Below are 12943 nucleotides of genomic sequence, written 5' to 3' on the forward strand. Positions count from 1 at the left end.
AACAACAAAGTGACAACAAATACATATCTGTCAACAAGTGAATCTAACAATCAAGTGAATAAAAAATCTGATGGACAGAATAAACTGGTGAATGGAATAGAATCAGGAGGATAGAAAGGGAGTGGACTGACAATTCTCGGGGGGAAGGGGGTGTGGGGGGTGCAGGAAGAGACTGGACAAAAATCGTACACCTATGGACGAGGACAGTGGGGGAGTAAGGGCAGAGGGTGGGGTGGGAACCGGCTGGAGAGGAACTATGGGGGGGAAAGAGGAACAACTGTAATAATCGGAACAATAAAGATTTATTTTTAAAAAAAAACTCTTGAGAAAGGGAATGCTGTAGTTAAGAGAATGTTCCAGAGGACTGAGAGTCTCTATAGATCTCACACTGGGATTTGTTAACATTCAAATACAATCAAACATGCCCCAGACCCACAGCTCATCTGACCATGACAGACTCCTCCTTTGACTTCCTTCCTTACCTTCAGTTCAGCATGTAAATGTAAGCCACAGGCATCTAAACTGTGGGACTGTTTGGATTCTGAGTGCAAAGAAATTAGCTGAGCACAGGACAATAAATATAAAGATGCACAAAGGCAGATGATTAGAGTCGTGTTTAAGGAGATAAAGAACATCTCAAAACTGAAAATGTGATCAGGAAGAGGGAGTACCGAGTAAAGATGAAAAACTTCATGTAAGAAATCCCACAAGCATAATTTATTGTTAGTGTCCTTCCCTACTCCAAGCCAGAAAGATAGTTTTTATTTTCTACTAACATTTTTACTTTTGATATTTAATCCCTTATATTATCTGATGTTGATTTTTGTGTCATGATGTGAAAAAGGGATCTAATTTTTCCCCCATAAGTTCCACTTATTGATTACTTCTTATTTTTCCCACTCATCTGTCATTGTCATGCCACCTTAGGTCCCTATCAAAGTTCCAAACATACAGGGATCTATTTCTTGACACTAACTTATTCCGTTGGTCAGTTTACCTGCCTCTGTACCCATAATACATTATTTCTGTAGCTCCATAATAAGGCCTGATATCTGATAGAGCAAGTCCCCAATCCTATTATTATGTTTCAGATGTGTTTTGATCATGCCAGTCTCTTTACTTGTTCATACAAATTTTAGTATCAGTTTGTCAAGTTCTATGAAAGACTCTGATGGGATTTTGATAGAAACTGCATTGAATTTATAGATCAATTTAAATAGAACTGACATCTTTCTGATATTGTGTCTTCCAATCCATGAACATGAAATATCTCTCCATTTATTTAGGTCCTCTTTAATGTCACTCAAACTTTTATATTTTTCTGCATGGCGAACCTTACACATATATCATTATATTTATTCACTTTATGATTTTTGTTGCTATTTTATAATGGAAATTATGTCATTTTAAATTATATTTTCTGATTATTATGGTTTATAAAATGCAACTGATTTTTGCAAACTGATCTTATATCTAGCCACCTTACCAACTGTTTCTATTATTTCTAACTATTTGTCTGAAGATTTAATTAGGTGATCTATATTAACAACCTCATTGCCTGCATATACTGCAAGAGTGTTTTTCCTCTTTTCCAATTCTTAGGGCTTTAGTTTCTTTTTGCAAGAAATTCTGCACTGGCTAGGATGGTCACACAATGTTGAACAGAAAGTGTGCTAATGAATATTTTTCTCATCCTCCTGATGTTAAAGATGCTTCTAATGTTTTCCTATTGTGTATGTTTGCTGTAGGATTTTTGTAGATGCCCTTTCTTGATCAAATTAAGAAAATTTTCATGTATATTACTGTTCTTTAATCATAAAGTATACTGAATTTTATCAAATGTTTTTGCAAATCTAATGAGATTATTATGTGAATTTTGCCTTTTATTCTTTTAATATGGTAAATAATGTTAATATATATTCTAATACTAAACCATACTTGCATTCCTGGGATAAATCTGAAAACTATAAAACACTGCACAAATATTCATTATAATTTTCAAATTGTAGAGAGACTTAAAAGCCAGGAAGAGAAACTGTCATTTGGTATCGATCAGGGAACCACTGAAGGTTTTTAACAGGGAACTAATAAAAGCCTAGTGGACAGACATTTTAGTTCTATTTCTCATACATGGAGTGGATGTAGACCAAATAGAGACATATTGGAAGCAATGACAATCTCCAGTATGATTAGTGGCAGGATGGCTCACTCTTCCTTGTTGTGTTGCTCTTGACACTTTCCAGCCTTCCAGAATGGCCCAATAATGACATATCCCTGTTAAAAATACTGTGTTTACCAAAGTTCTCAATCATAGATTGTCTGTTATCAGAGGATTAAATTTCAACAAAATGCAATTCACACTGAAGCTTCCCTAAAAGAACAACTTGATGACTACAGGGCTGGCTAAGGAAAGGACATCTGGTTTCCTCATTCCATCCTTGATGCAAAGGCAAGGCTTGACATCAAAAGGAACCCAAGGTCTCTATCATCCCTTGCTCCCCTTGGGTGTGAAGACACAGGAAGTCTGAGGTGGAATATCTCATTTCTGGAAAATACAAGCTTCTTGGCAACTCACTGGCCTTCCAGGGAATAGGAAGTTAAGTAACTTCTTAAGTAAGGAGAGGATCTAAGGACTCAGAGCAGCTAAGAATCTTGTACAAGATCACAGATAATAAGTGGCAGAGATGGGATCTGAGCTCAGGTGTCCTTGACTTGAATCAGCCCAAGTTATTTCCACCACAACCCATGCCCTCCAGCAATATAGTACATAAATATATGCACACACACACACACACACACACACGTGCCTCAGCCTAGGATCACATGCTCAGACAGAGTTGCTAGATCCCACCATTCCCTCCCCTATACCTTTCTCCCTCCATTCATACCAGATCTTAACTAATTCATCCCCAACAGATAGCCAATTCCACTTTCTCAAGGCCCAATCTCCAGCATGCTCAGTTCTTGATACCAAACAAGTCTGGTGGATTCCCCCTTTCCACCTGTGAAACATAAACCATCCTGAGGTATATTCTCCTCTCTTGCCCATACTTTTCACCCTACTCAGACCCAGCCAAAATCATACACACACACACACACACACACACACACACACACACACACACTTCTTTGGGCAAACTCAGCCTACTCCTCACCTTCCCTCAGCCTACTCTTCTTTCTGTGTTTTCTATCACCAAGGCATAACCAACAACCCACTCACCTATCCAAGGCAGAAACTGGGATGTCATCCTTGATATCTCCTCTCTCTTCTCTTCTCTCTCTCTCTCTCTCTCTCTCTCTCTCACCCCTCACATACAGCCATAGTCCTATCATATCTATGTCCTTTAATATCTTTCCATGCCATTCCCTTCTCAGTCACTGTTACTACAACCTCAGTCTACCAGTGGTCGGCAAACTCATTAGTCAACAGAGCCAAATATCAACAGTACAACGATTGAAATTTCTTTTGAGAGCCAAATTTTTTAAACCTAAACTATATAGGTAGGTACATTGTTATTAACTTAATTAGGGTACTCCTAAGGCAGTGATGGCGAACCTATGACATGCGTGTCAGAGGTGACACGCGAACTCATTTTTTTGGTTGATTTTTCTTTGTTAAATGGCATTTAAATATATAAAATAAATATCAAAAATATAAATCTTTGTTTTACTATGGTTGCAAATATCAAAAAATTTCTATATGTGACACGGCACCAGAGTTAAGTTAGGGTTTTTCAAAATGCTGACACGCTGAGCTCAAAAGTTTCGCCATCACTGTCCTAAGGCTTAGGAAGAGCCACACTCAAGGGGCCAAAGAGCCGCATGTGGCTCACGAGCCGCAGTTTGCCGACCATGGGTCTAAGCCATCATAATCTCTTGTTTTATTACTATGATAACCTCCTCCCAGGCTCCAGAGTGATCTTCACAGAATGTCAGTGTAAGCATGGCATGTTCTATCTAGAACAAATCTCAGAGACCTAGCCTGGCCCTTCATAATCTCATCATTTCCCTGAAGACTTCTTGTTACTGTAGTACTAAAAATACTTGCAACTGCCTAAATATACCAGGCTCTTTTGCCCTATCCCCATTCTCCCTGATGTCTAGTTCATTCCTTTCAGCCCTTCAAGCCTCTTGCTGGGATCTTCCTATCATCCTCTACTACCCACTATCAGTGGTTCTCAACCTTCTGGCCCTTTAAATACAGTTCCTCATGTTGTGACCCAACCATAAAATTATTTTCGTTGCTACTTCATAACTGTAATGTTGCTCCTGTTATGAATCGTAATGTAAATATCTGATATGCAGGATGGTCTTAGGCGACCCCTGTGAAAGGGTCGTTTGACCGCCAAAGGGGTTGCAACCCACAGGTTGAGAACCGCTGCACTAGATTAATTTTCCTTCCTATGTGTTCCCATGGTACTCTGTGCCTCCCTCTATATAATAATGTAATTATCTCTTACTTCTCTGTCTCCCCCACACAGTATGTGCTGGAAATGTTTAACAGTTGGTTTCAAGGAAGGGAGCCCTAATTTTTAACATTTGCCAATTTCCATGGTGTAAATACTCCCACCACAACATATTTCAATCTACCAACACACTGTCACTGAGTATATGGAGGTGGGAAGAAATGTGCAGCAAACACATCATTATATCGCCATATAGTATTTCCACTATACAGATATAAAAGACATAGTCCAAGACAGTGGTTGCCAATCTTTCGGACCTTGTGGACCACCAGTTGGTGACTGCTGGTCAAGAGACAAAGATCATAGTAAAATAAATGGGAAGTGATGAGTTTTGAGTGTTTATTACACTTGTTTTTAATATAATTAAGTTACATAATTTAATTTTTAATAAAAGTTGTATTTAAAAACTGACTCATAAAATTCCTAAAAATTTAATAAGCAGCTCTTGCAAGTGGATGATTGTTGGCTCAAGCACAACACTGCTCACCCAACTTTGAGCTCCGTGAAAAACAGGATGGTGTCTTATTTCCTTCTCTATTCTTAGCTTCTAGCACATGACAGGTGCTCAATAAATGATTATTTGAGTAAATGAAGGAATGGGTAAGTAAATGAGGTATAACTACCAACTATTCCGTCTTTCTTCACTTCCCCTTATAAAAATAATTATGGCTTTATCCTTCTCAACTTCCCCTCCTTCTTTCCCCATGGGGGATTTGAGGAATTATTTCTTAGCTGTCTGGTTCCCTGTATTGGTGATACAGAATCAGGAGGATCGGAGGCAGAGAAAGCCAGCATCAACTAAAGAAAAGGGAAGCAGCAAGAATAGTTTCTATTGCTGTTTACTGTGTCAGTTCTTAGGCTCTTTCCATCGCTGAGGAAAATTCAGCCAATGAATGGAAAGGAAGAGACACTAGATAGCAAGTCAGCAAAGTGGGAAACAGAAAAGCCTCTGAGCAGGCTGATTGTGCAGAGGTATTTGGGGGATCTGTCAGATGAGGAGCTCCAACGAATGCAGGGTATGAAAGAGGAGAGGAAAGGGTAGCCTTAGAAATGCTGCTGAAGCTAGGAACTACATAGCCTGTCAAAGGCTTCAAGAGATGCAAATAAAGTTTAGGCAGAGTGGGTTGATACTGGGCAACATACACAGAGATCAGGCACATTATATTCAAGCTACAGATGAGACAGAAGAAAGGCAAAGTCTCTTAAAGAAGGGGAAAAAATAGCCTGGCTGGTGTCGCTAGTAGTTGAAAGTCGACCCATGAACCAGGAGGTCATGATTCGATTCCCAGTCAGGGTACATGCCTGGGTTATGGGCTCAATCCCCAGTAGGGGACGAGCAGGAAGCAGCCAATCAATGATTTTCTCTCATCATTGATGCTTCTTCCTCCCTATAAAATCAATAAAAACTTATTTTTTTAAAAAATAAGAAAAAAATAAAACTATCCCAAATCATTAAAATCCCTCATAAAAAAAATGCACCCTTTAGAAACGGAAACTAAAAAACAAGAATCAGAGAGAGAAAGCCCTTGGTCCCACTCACCCCACACTATCCAGGAAAGAAAATGATTTAATTATCAGACATAGTCATTTGGTTCAGCCTCAGGTCAGATCCGTGTGTAAAGCTTAAGTGCCATAACTTAGCTCCTAGTTTACTATGCAGCCTTTTGATCAAATTAGCCTCCCCCATGGTTCTCCTTCAGGAAGCAAGAAAAGTGGTGGCAGGCCCTCAGGAACATCTTGCCAGTAATAGTTTTCACGGCAAATTAACAAACTGTTGTACGCCAGGTTCTTGTGAGTTCATCAGCTTGACTCTGCTTCTCCAAGTCTGGGCAGCAATAGAATGCTGACAAGTTAGGATTTTGGAACCTACAGGGATCTGGGCAAACTGCAGATCTAGCATGTTTCCCAACCCTAAAGCACAAGGAATGACCACTGACTTGGGATAATGTGCACAGCCTATCAGGCCAAGGGGGCTCATTTCTTATGTCCTACTCTCTGAGGTTCTTCACTGTGCGGCCAAACCAGGCCGAATGAAAAGACTGGATCCTCTAGGACCTGTGACACAGCACTACCTCACCCCACGGACTGCGGGAAACTGCAGCGCTTACTGGAGTCAACATTATTCATTGTATTGAATTTGGAATTTTCCCACAAGCCCACCATAATTCATCAAAGCCAACCAGCAGCTGTTGCCATTCTTATAATCAAGCTCAAGAACAGGTATGTTACTAATCACATTCCTAAGGGTCCAATTCACAGACTGCTTCCTTCAAAACCCAGGGGTAAAAATCTCTTAAGTGGGCTGTGTAAAAATGTGAAGCACAAGAGAACCGCTTGAGTTCAGACAGAATTAGACAAGGAGCAAGAAAAACTAAAAGAAAGCACACCCTTTGTTATGTGGTATTTTGGAAGCCAAACTTCTGTTTGGTTTGAATAGGAAAACTGAGCTTTTCCATGAGTGTAGTTTTGATAAAGGCTACAATAGACATTCATAAATTAAAAAGAAAAGTCCAGGAAAATTGTGCTGAGACTCTAAAAGTCCTTATAAATTATAAAAAGTTACAGATACCTAGCTTGAGAACCACAGAACTTATTTAATGGGGGAGGTGGGAATCTGAGAACAAAGCATGTTCAATTTATTTTTTATATCGTTTATTAATGTTCTTTTCAGGCTAACCTAGTTCTAGGGTTCATCTAGCAACTGAAAAAAATTAGGTCAGTTCTACAATGGCAAATTTCATCAAATAAAGAACTTGCTTTAGAAAAGTTATCCAAAAATGTTTCTGTCTGGATCTGGAATAATCTAAAACCTAGCAAGCAAGATCCTAAAAAACCCAAACCTGAGTATGGGGAAACTATGTGGTTTCTGTCACTGATTGTTTTTGTTGTTGTTTTGTTTTGTTTTGAGGGTTTTTTTGCAGTTGAAAACCTTATTTCACCAAAAAGTTTTTCCAAAATGGAAAATTTTATTTCAATTATCATGGGTAAAATGCACATCTGCTTCAGGCAACAGTGATGTTCAAAAATTTCTTCAAAAGTTCCTACCCACGACTTCTGAGGCAGGAGAGGACTCAGCAAAGTGCTGTGGGAAGAAAGAAAAAGCTTAAGTGCTGCGCTCAACACTTGTTCTTCCCTGGATCTTGACTGCATTTTTTACTTAGCATCGCAAAACCCAGCCTTTAGAGAGCATCAGTTCTCTAAATTGTGTCTTCTCAGAAAATATGATCTATCTGCTCCTGGATCAAGGGCAAAGAGATATGCTCCGTCCTGTCCAAAGCTCCCCAAGGTCCAGGAGCAGGCCCCCCTCAGTAAAGATGAGCCATTCTCCCTCTGAGGACTGTTTACACAAATTCATGGCATAATCTTGGGTGCCTGGGGCCCACCTCAAGCAGGGGCATCCTGATGCCTCCGATGAAGGAAACCACAATTTTAAGAAAAACGAACAACCAACTTCCCCTTTTTATGATGTTTCTTCCAGAAGTTGTGGTTCTCTGCAACTCTTGCAGATATGCCAGAGACTAGGCCTGAAAATAATTTTTTAAATTATGGCAAAGTATATATAACATGAAATTTATATTTTAACCATCTTTAACTGTACATTTCAGAAGCATTAAGTACATTTATGTTGTTGTGCAACCATCACCACCATCCATCTCCAGAACATTTTCATTTTCCCAAACTGAAACTCTACCCATTAAACAATAATAACTCCCCATTCCTCCCTCTCCCAAACCATTAGCAACCACTATTATATTTTCTGTCTCTATTAATTTGACTACTCTAGGTATCTCATATAAGTCAGAAATTTATTTTAATTCATCCATAAGTATGATTTCCAGAACTGAAATAAAATCCCAATAGCAAGAGCAACTGCCATTTTCAATGTCTATCTGCTCTACGCACGCACAAATACATACACACACACACACATGCTATCACTGTAGTAACTGAGAACCTTTTTCTTTGCAAAACAGAAGACAGAATCATCTTCCTCTGACAAACCAAGCCACAGCAATTCTTCACACAGAGAGATGGGAAACAGCTTCAGAAGGACCCATAGAGCTGGAGAGCTTGCAGGATACAACAAAAATGAGTGTAAATTCACAGGTTCTTCTTAAGATTTTGGCCTGAACAAAGGTTTATTCAGTGGTTCCAAACCTCAGGGAGTCTATAAAAAAAGAGGACTGAGGTAGGTCTTGTTGAAACCTAGAAGAAGAAATGCCACCCCTACATCTGACTATGAGAAGATAGTTTAGGTATAAAAAAATCCTGGCCTGATAAACTCTCCCTAATTTTCTCATGGGAATGGTCCCACATAATCTGCTTTGGATGACAAATATATGAAGGCCCTAAAATAAGTTATGTTAGTATCCCAGTAGAGTCATGGGATTCAGCAGGTCAATAAATGAATACCAATGATAACAGCAACTAGCATTTCCTGAGTACTTCCTCTGTTCCAGAAAAACTTGACTAGGTGCTTTATACATTTTTTCTCATTTGATCTTCACAACAACCCCATGAGGTATAAATACTATTACTCCTTTTGCACCAAAAAGAAAAATTATTTCTGAAGAAATGTGACACACTCAAGGTCACACAGTTTATGAAGTAGATTCACTGCAAGATCTGTTACTCCAAAGCCCATGCTTTCAATTAATAGCCTTTAAAGGTAGAAGTTATTTTCATACCCTTATGGCAAAGAAAGAAAATTGTTCATTAAAAATCTCTTGGCTGAAAATGTTTAATGCTTAAACACAGCCCCAATTAAGCTTCATCAGGTTAAGTGTGGAACAAGCCCCAGATTCAGGATTCCTCCAGTCTCTGGAGGTTTGACATGTGATCCTAGGCCAGTCACTCAGCTTCTCTGACCCTGGGTTTCTCAGGGAACTTGTAAAACAAGACTAATTCCCCAGTTCTCTCCTACCTCAAAGCATTCCATAGGGTCAATTACCCGTACTGAGATAAAAAGGCCGATATCTAAAGATGAACCTATTGGCCAAAAGTTTTCAATCTCCTCTCTAACCAGCTTGCTTTTTAATTATCAGAGCTTCCCACAGAAGTTATCAACTAATCAGCAAATTATTATCCAGGACCTACTATGCACGCAGTCACAGAGCAGTGACAGAGCAGTCACTGAGGACTATTCAGAGGTATAGGTACCATCCTTGTCCTTGAGGACCTGTCTCCAAGTTTGGGGACTTATAAGATATAAAAAACAAAAGCACAAAAATTCTGGTGGCTTCATCTATTATTCGGTTCCCAACTATGAGATACTGAGAGATACTGGAATTCAGAAGAGCATCAGCTGGGACTAGAAAAGCTGAGATTTCAGAAGACAAATGCTTGGCATGGTAAGTTGGTCCTGGAGTAGAAACAAAATATAGTGAGCTGAGTGACCTGATGAATGCTGGAAGATGCTCAGTTTGTATTTCTCGCTACTCTCTGTCTCCAATACAGGAAAAGCATAAGAACATATGCAAAAACCAGGTGTTATAAAGCAAACGACATCAGCCATGCCAGCTGAAAGGCACTGAATATTGAAATACAAGAGAGTTCCTTGAGGGCATGGACCCATTACATTTCATAATACAGTCCTGGGAACACATTAGGTGCCCAAAAATGCTTGGGAAGCAGTACTGTGATCTGCTGCTGCTAGTCTCACATGGACCTTTCAGCCCATTATACCATGAGTCAAGAAAATAGGCCTGGTCCAGAACCTCTAACCTCCATTCACATCACCCGACCCTACTGCTAGATGCCATACAACAGAAAGGTGAAGACACTGCCCACCTCTGCCCCAAGTCTAGGAAACAGGCTACATGGAGTCCAACACTATGCTTTTACTGCAAAGAGCATCCAGGGACATACTGCACCAGCAGCATACTCTGTCCAAAAAGCCCCAGACTCTTGAAGTCACATCAAGAAACACAGTCCTGCCCTGGCAGATGTGGCTCAGTGGTTGGAGCATCGGCCATGTACTGAAGGGTCGTGGGTTCAATTCCCAGTCAAGGGCATGTACCTGGGTTGGACGTTCAAATCCCAGCCCTGGTGCAAGAGGCAACCAACCAATGTGTCTCCCTCACATTAATGTTTCTCTCTCCCTCCCTCCCTCTTCTTTCTTCCCTCTTTCTCCCTCCCCCCCCTCCCTTCCTCCCTCCCTTCCACTTTCTCCAAAAATCAATGGAAAAAATATCCTCAGGTGAGGATTAACAAAAAGAAAAAAAGAAAGAAAGACAGCCCCTGAGGCCTGTTCAGAAAAGAGAACACCCAGCAATCACGTCAGGCCTCATGAGGTCTAGAGATGTTTAATGACATCACTCTGCACCACGAGGTGCAAGAGTTGGGGCAATCTGTGCAAAGGAAGTGTTTATTGCGGTACTCTCCAGACAGTGTGGATTTAATTAAACCTGTTATTTAACCAGCGGGTTACCATCTGCATCAAACCGACAACTCAAAGCAGCAGCCCTCCCCTCAGTGTGCACTTGCATGACCTGACCCCTCCCTGCTGCCATCTCACCTAGAGGAAATGACAAGCCTTGTTCTCTATCAGCTGCAGATGCAGAATGAAGAGGCTGGCACAACATGAGATGTTTTGGCACACAGAGGAATGACCCGCCATGCATTGCACTGGGCACCTTCACAGTAAAAGAATCAGATCCCCAGATAATAGTTTAAAATTTATAAACATGTGCTTGCCAGGAAATAAACCCTTACTAGTTAGATCCTGCTCGACAGATTGCTGATTCCTATTTCATAAGAAACCCCTGGTAAAGAAGCAAGAGTTCCTCTTAAGAACACACCTCCCAGTATCATTTATAAACTTTTCAATGCCAATGAAAGTCAGATCAGAGTGAGTGTCATCTGATAGGTTTCTCTCCTTCTTACCTGAATTTGTGTGCGTATAAAGGCACACAGGCACGCACGCAGGCACGCACGCTCACACACACTCAACACTTTTAGGAACGACATTACCATAACATGGTTCCTGAAGATTTGAGCACTTCAGTGTGAAAATGCAATCACTCTATGCCTGGCCAGCCCTGCTATAACATCAACACACACACACACACACACACACACACACACACACACACACACCACCAAAGAAAAAACACCCCGGGAAAGTAGCCAGGAAAGGGAAATGCCTTGAGAAAGGCAATCCTGATTCAGCCCATGCTGAAACTATTCCCAAACACCAGCCAGGAAGTCCTCTCGCAGGGTGCTCCGCTGCCCAGCAAATCCAGACCTGCCTTTATGGAAGCTAATCTCTGGAGAAAGGGGCTTCCCTGCTCTATTCGGCCTCCCGCTGGGATCCATCAGTGGCTAGGTCTTCCTTCCGACCCTGCCTAGCTAATGCAAACACAAAAGCTGGTGGCTGCCGCACGAGCACACATTCACTTACACACACACACAACACACTTGCACATACATACCTTTCAGCCTCCATTGTGCAAGGCCCAGCGGGAGTGGCAGCTGCTGAATTGTGCATGCACCCGGAGATCCTAGCTCTGTTCTCGGTTCTCGCAGCCAACCAGCAGGAGATCTGATCAGCAACAGTGATTCAGCATGGCTGCAAATGAAGCCTCCTCCCTCTCGATCCTCCTTCCTCTGACTTACTAGCGGCAGCTTCTACCGCAGAAGCAACAGCAACAGAAAATGTCTTACCCAGAGCTCCCTGCAGTCCTTTCAGCAGCTAAAAGCAGCAACCCACTTGCTCCCCCTCCCCCGCAGGCTTGCTGCTCCTCCGTCTCCTAGGAACAGCGCAGCTCCAGCAACCCAACTGCGGTGCCACCTTTCCAACTGCCTCCACATCTGCCCAGGCATCCCCAGCCCAGGCGACTTGCCTACCCCAAGGACTCGCGTCTTCTCTGCCTAGACTGCAAAGACTCAGGCAGTTATTCACTAGCCCAAGAAATACTGGCCCCCACCTCCTCCCCTGCCCCCATCAGCTATGAGTCTGTCAGCCCGGCCAGATTGCTGGAATGAGGAGGCCCCTCCCTCTGAGGCTTGCAGTGGAGTTTATCCACCTGGGGAAATTGACTTGTAGGTCAGCTCATGTTCCAATTCCTTCTCCCAAAATCTACAGTAGCTCTGAGAGTCTGATAGATAGGGAATAGTTAGGGGGAAAGAGCCTGATACAACTGAGAAGAATGCACAGAGAAATTAGAAAAGAAAACTGGCAGATATAGGTGAAAATGAAACAAACCCCATTTTACTGCAAGAGGCCAAATTTCATAGCACAAACCTAAAATAGCTTCCTAAAGTCTGTCGTATTGAAATTTGACTAAGCTGTGCTCTATCTACTAAGTCTCCCACTGACTCCCATCTCCAGCCTAAGTATCTCACACCCTGTTAACTCCAGCTGTTGAGACTCAATTTAGACTAACTTAACTCTAAAACATAATCTTGGGGAGGCAGGAGGCCAGTCTGTGTCCTAGCCACAGCCAAGAGGCTTAGCGGTAACTAAGGCAATCAGC

General features: G+C 41.5%; 1 protein-coding gene across 5 annotated transcripts in view; it reads right to left on the reverse strand.

Annotated features, from left to right (window-relative positions):
• KLHL3 (kelch-like family member 3) overlaps positions 1 to 12442 on the reverse strand; it is a 110571-nt gene extending 98129 nt beyond the window's left edge. For 2 of the 5 annotated variants that reach the window (XM_005881005.2, XM_014529120.1), the window contains exon 1: positions 11900 to 12440. In XM_005881005.2, the coding sequence (XP_005881067.1) occupies positions 11900 to 11955 (56 nt within the window). In that variant the 5' untranslated portion in view covers positions 11956 to 12440. Of the gene's footprint in view, positions 1 to 11899 lie in introns of all 5 variants that reach the window. The other 3 variants (XM_005881002.2, XM_005881003.2, XM_014529121.1) reach the window with 3 other exon arrangements.
• Between the last annotated feature and the right edge of the window lie 501 nt (positions 12443 to 12943).

The sequence above is a fragment of the Myotis brandtii genome, unplaced genomic scaffold, assembly GCF_000412655.1.
Source record: "Myotis brandtii unplaced genomic scaffold, ASM41265v1 scaffold668, whole genome shotgun sequence".
Classification (NCBI taxonomy): Eukaryota; Metazoa; Chordata; class Mammalia; order Chiroptera; family Vespertilionidae; genus Myotis; species Myotis brandtii.